This window comes from Cicer arietinum, chromosome 1 (genome assembly GCF_000331145.2).
Source record: "Cicer arietinum cultivar CDC Frontier isolate Library 1 chromosome 1, Cicar.CDCFrontier_v2.0, whole genome shotgun sequence".
Lineage (NCBI taxonomy): Eukaryota > Viridiplantae > Streptophyta > Magnoliopsida > Fabales > Fabaceae > Cicer > Cicer arietinum.
The window spans coordinates 21300210-21306447 of NC_021160.2; the positions used below are offsets into that span (position 1 = coordinate 21300210).

A 6238-nucleotide genomic window follows, 5' to 3' on the forward strand; every position below is an offset into this window, starting at 1 on the left:
GAAAAAAAAATCAACATTTGGCGGAATATGATTACCCGGGTAATTTTGTTAAATTGAATCTTCCATAAACCCTAAACCCCTTAATTCTCTTCTCTCCACACTTCTGCAACAAAAATTTTCAACCTACGAAGGGAGAGAAACACAAAAGTTTTTATAGATAAAATGACTAAACTGCCCTTATTAAAACTAAACAATTACAACAATACCTAAGTCTTTCTTACTCTCTCTTCCATCCCGCCTTCCTCAGTTCCTCTCTCCCTCTCTGATCTCTCCCGTTTGCTTACAATTTACAGCCTTCCTCTCTCCCTCTTCCATAATTCAGATTCACGAATCAATCACGACAAACGCGCGGTCGCCTCTGCTCCTCTGCCAAATCACGAATCACTCCTCTGCTCGCTGCGGGCCTGCGGCCGCCGCTGCCTGACTACTTGCGTGGCCGTTCGTCGCTCTCGCCTCTCTGTTCGCCGCAACCTCTCCTCATCTGTCTCCAGATCGCGTTGCTGCTTTGTTCAAAAGGTTCGAATTTCTATTTTGTTATTGCTGATTTTTGTTAGTTAGTGCTTATTTTTGTTAGGTTTGATTTTTGTTAGCATGAAATTTAAAGCTTATATTGTTAGTGTTGAGTTTAGAGCTTTGATTTGGAGTTTGGAGTTTCAATTAGGCTGATTTTTTTTTTTTAGAGTTTTTGTGTTGCACTCAAGGTGTTTGATTTTATGTTAATATAAATTGTTTGAGTTTCTTTTGTCGCACATGAGGCGTTTGATTTTATGTCCATATAAAATGTTTGAGTTTTTTATGTTTCTTAAATTGATTGATTTAGATAAGTTTGTGAGAATGAAGAAGAGTAAAAAAATTGATTCTTTTTTCTGAGTCTATTACCGATGATTTCAAGTTAATTAAAGAGCGTATAACATTACTTGAAGGTATTCTTAAGTAATGTAGTTAAATTATTTGATACTTCCCTTTGTGTTTATTACAACCTAATTTTTTTGCTATATAATTTTATTTATATATTTAATTTATATATTATATTTTTATGTCGGCCACCCCAAACTTTTCAGTCAAGCTCCGCCACTGATAACTATGTCGTCGAGTGATGAAGAACAAGAACAGAAGAAGAATGATAATGGCGGAGGAATACTCGATTTCATAATGAACTTAGAAGACGTTCCATCCAAGCTCTCTCCACATCTTGAACTTATCAAAACTCGCGTTGTTTGCAGTATCGATGCTCCTCAGCATGTATATATATCTTTCCCTTTCTTTTATTCTATTACTAGTTGTAGTAGTAATCCCTTCTATTTTGTTCTTTTAAATTTTACCCTTTTTATTTTCATGATTTCGGCTACCCCGTTTCCTAAAGTTTCTAACTTCGCAACTGGGTACTTGGAAGCATAAAAATTAGGGTTGAAAATTTCGCGCTTGTTTTTTTATATTTTAGATGGTTAAGGGTTTGTAAACTTCTAATGGCAAAAACTATATTAGCTTTACACATTTTGATTAAGGCCCTGTTTGAATAAACAACTTAATTAAGTGTTTATAGCATAAGAGGATAAGATATAAATGCTTGTGTAGGTTATTTTTATAACAAAAGATAGAATAAAGTCAAACTATTTTCATTGAGACTATAAGTTGTTTTCATAAGTTGTCATGAAGAGTGGATGCAAATAAGTTGAAGTCGACTTATGTACATACCATTAGCAGTTTTCCTAAGCTCTCTCAAACAAGTTTAGAAGTGCTTATGCTGGTAGATGAACTCAAATAAGTTAATTCTATTAGGCTCTAATTGGGTTTCTCTACCTCTATTCCCTTCTCTTTGTATCTGGTTGCTTTTGTTTTTTTAACAAGTTGAATTATTCACAAATTCTATCTTTTGGTGGGTATTGTTTCTGGTTGGATTATGTAGTTGTTTTTTTTTTTTTTTTGCTTTATTTTAACAAATTTGAATTATTTACAAATTCTACTGGGTATTGTTTCTGGTTAGGTTTGTTTGTTTGGTTTAGGGTTATATAACATTTTTCATGTATTGATGTCTACAGACAGATACCATAAATTATTCTGGCGCTTACGCAGCATTAGGAGTTGATAACAGTGTACGGTTGGACAGTTTCTGTCGAAACTTCAAGGTTGAAGTGAAAAAGTTGACAGATGATGACATTGAGTTTGACATGATTGGTATTGATCCATCACTTGCCAATGCTTTCCGAAGAATTCTCATAGCAGAGGTGATAAGTTTCTCCTTCCCCCATTAATTTCAGTCATTATGTCATGTTTGGTTTTGAATGTATAAGTGGAATTTATTAAGTTTAGATGCTTTATCATAATTTCAAGCACTTGTTTGTTTCTCTTTCTTCTCAATGTTCATTTTGTATCAAATGTTAGATTCATATGAATAATAAAAGGGTTTCTCCCACTGATTATTTTGAATGCTAACGTTACGATAATCAGTGAACTTTGGCCTCTTTTTTCAGGGGAAAGTAGTTTTATTGTCATAATTTTGTCCATAGCTAATAACCCAATACCACATTCGTATGTTCTGGGATGATGATCTCTTATACAATTCTATTGTTATCTAAAATATTATACTATTATATCATGGGGATGACCAAGTTAATCTGTATTGTTTGTCAAATATTATTTCATGGAGATGTTTTTTTATGCAATTATTTTTTTATATGTCACCTTTATCAAGAAGAAAATTGTCTTTAAATTTGTCATAAGTTAGAGGAGACACATTGCATGGGAGACGAGGATCAGTCATTTAGCTTTGATATTTTGCTGAAAATCTGCAAGTCTGCAGACTAGAACTACTCATGCTATGCACAACATTTTACAGCAGTGTCATTTTCATCTTTATGTGTTTCTCTTTGCACTTTCACCTTGTTTTGGTTATTACTTATTACTCAGTAGTAATAGCGTAGTCCAAGTGTAATGGAGGTAATAAATTTTTATGGTTTTTCCCTTTATCTTTTTTTATAAGTTTAGGTTCCAACAATGGCTATTGAAAGAGTATATATTGCAAACAATACATCAATTATACAAGACGAAGTTCTATCCCATAGATTGGGTCTTATTCCAATCAATGCTGATCCCACACTATTTGAATATCCAGGTCTTATATCTACTGTAAACTTACATGATTATTCTTCTCATTGCCTATATGACTTTAATGTGTGATAAATGTTAAATTGGAATGGAAATACTGTGCAATTTGTTGGGTGGACACCTCTTATATGGCAAGGCTAAATATTTGTTATTTGTATTTCTTTTTTATTAATAGACAATGCGGGAGGTGAAAACAATGAAAAAAACACCATTGTCTTCAAACTACATGTTCGTTGTGAAAAGGGTCAACCTCGTATTATTGGTAAATGGCCAAAAACTCTTGCTTGGTGGTATTTATGTTGCTTTTAATTTCTTCTTCAGCTATTTAACTCCTTGTCTGATGATATTACAATGTAAATGCAGTAAAATCAGATGAATTGAAGTGGTTGCCTAACGGGAGTGATCTTATTGCTGACGACACCAAACCAAATGCTGGTTCAAAACCAAAAACATTTACATCTTTTAGTTGCAGTCAAGACTCACTTCCTGAATTCTCCAAAAGACCACTTGGTCCTACTTATCCGGATATTATATTAGCTAAACTTGGACCTGGTCAGGTAATCCTTCTCCACTCTCTCTCTCCCTCCTCCCTATGACGACCACCAAAATAATTACTATGCACATGCATTAAATTCTGTTTCAGATACCATGCACATGTTCAAACACCATTTGTTTTGAGCACTCTCTTACGGCTTTACAAGTCTTGTTTATGGAGATTCCAAGAGTTTACGGGGACTATTTGAGTTTGACATGACAACCTTGATAAGAGTTATTTGATTTTGCAAACTTGTAATTAGTTACATGTTCGCATGTAGAAAACTGGAAGTTGTACTTAACTACTTCTGAATATCATAGTTGCTAAACATATGCTTTTATAGGAAATCGAACTTGAAGTTCATGCTGTTAAAGGTGTTGGTAAGACACATGCAAAATGGTCTCCGGTTGCTACTGCTTGGTATCGAATGCTTCCCGAGGTAGGGAATATCATATATTTTGCCTACTGCTCACACATTAACAGACTGAAAAATTGACAAATCCTGACATTGTATGCTTGACTTTTCATCTCTAGGTTGTACTCATGGAAGACGTTAAGGATGAGCTGGCCGACGAACTAGTAACTAAATGTCCAGTTAATGTCTTTGATATCGAAGATATTGGAAAAGGTAATTCTGTTTTTGCATTTGCGCTCCTAGTATTAGATTTTTATATCTTTCTCTTCTGAACCATGACGGTGAGGGATTATTATGTCAAAATCGATTTTGCTTTATCGTTAACTATCAAGATCGTCCATGAGCTCAAGCCCTTATTTCTTTGGCTTTTCTCTTAATGTGCTGATTTGGTTGTTGTGTGCATAGGTAGAAAAAGGGCTACCGTAGTCAAACCACGGGCATGCACTTTGTGTAGGGAGTGCATCAGAGGAGGGAAAGAATGGGAGGATCGTGTGTCACTGCGTCGTGTCAAAGATCATTTCATTTGTAAGTATTGTGTGACATATTAAGTTCATAGTATTAGAACTTTGAAGTTTTATGAACAAATTTTTTTTCAGCATCCTTTGGATTCCAGTTTCTTGATAACTCATTTCTTATAGTAATAATTTGAAAGCATTGTGGGTTTTGATTGTGCAATGAAGTAGGTTTATTAATGTTGGTAGATTAAGATGATAATAAACAGATTGTCAAATTCAAAGAATCAGATTGTTTTTATAGTTGGACTGGCTTTATATATTTGCGCCCTATTTACACAAACAGATTAATGAATCATGTATAGTAAAGTGCTTATGTATAACAAATGATAAAATAAAGTCAAACCATTTTCATGTAAGCTAAAAAAACCATCTTGGAGTGTTTATGGAAATAAGTTGAAAACAACTTATAATTATTTTTTATTAACTCTCTCAAACAGTTGCACAATTACTTATGCCTGTAAACAAACTCAAATCAGTCAAATTTAAACATGCCCTTGATCAATCAATATTTGTTAATTAGTTTAAGAGGTGCACATCAAATCTTGCTTAACATAAAATTTTTGTATGGACTTGTCTGTGTATCTTTCAAACTTCAATTTGTCCAAATTTGTTTTTGACAGTTTTGATATGGATTATTTTGCTATAGTCCCTGAAATATCTTACATTTTTTTTCTTCTGTTTTGTTTTTCTAGTTACAATTGAATCAACTGGAGCAATTCCACCTGATGTGCTATTTACTCAAGCTGTGAAGATTCTGGAAGATAAGTGCGAACGAGTGATTACCGAGCTTTCTTGATTCTTAATTTTGCCATCATATCCTAAAATGAACGAAAAGATAAATGTTGTACATGATTGATTTTGTTATGATTTAATTTTGGTTTTCTGTGGACAAATATATAATTTATGATAGGAAAGCTCATAGTTTGGATGTGTAAGTCTGCATACACATGATCTGTTTTGTTTGTAGTGTCCAAATTGGCTTAACATAATTTCTTTTATGAGAGAATGCATTGAACCTTAGGTGACCTAAGTTGAGATAGGATTTTTGTAGATGTTTGCACCTAAAACTAGTTGAACATTTCTACTTACAAGTTACAACCCCCTTGTCCATATTACGGTTAATATATATTTTTTAAATGAAAAAAGAGGCCAAGCCCCTAAGAAAGATCTGCAAATGAAATTAAACAAAAAAAGTAGACTCTTATAACTTCAGAAATTTATTAGTGTCATTTTAAGTAATAAAAAATAGACTTGAGAAAGAAAAGCAGCTCGATGCACACAAATGGTCACACCTCAAACAAGATTAACAACACATTTATCAAAAAGTGCAATTTCTGTGTCTATTTGTCTCTCTCATGTACTTCCTACTAATAACAAATACACATCACACGTGACGTTATTATTTTCTTCGAGGAATTTGAATTTAGTATTTGAAATTACAATATTAAACTTTTACTATTATACTCATGGACAAATGATTTATTATGATATAATTTATTTTTAAATGATTTATTTTCATGAAACAAGTATTTATGAAAGACATTTTTCAGAATGCATATATTTATATTTAGATCGAGAAGATTAATCATAGTTAGTTAATTTTTTTTATAAATATAAATTAATTAATTTTACTTAAATAAGATGGAACGAAATTATTTTCCATAAAAC

General features: G+C 32.8%; 1 protein-coding gene across 1 annotated transcript; it reads left to right on the forward strand.

The window, feature by feature from the left end:
* The first annotated feature begins 375 nt into the window (after positions 1-375).
* Positions 376-5595, forward strand: LOC101509663 (uncharacterized). The gene is made up of 10 exons (XM_004488227.4): positions 376-516; positions 1062-1242; positions 2040-2225; positions 2986-3112; positions 3281-3367; positions 3469-3662; positions 3984-4079; positions 4175-4268; positions 4461-4580; positions 5263-5595. Exons 2-10 carry the CDS (start codon positions 1084-1086, stop codon positions 5364-5366), a joined length of 1167 nt encoding a protein of 388 aa, XP_004488284.1. The 5' UTR covers positions 376-516; positions 1062-1083; the 3' UTR covers positions 5367-5595.
* Positions 5596-6238: the final 643 nt, after the last annotated feature.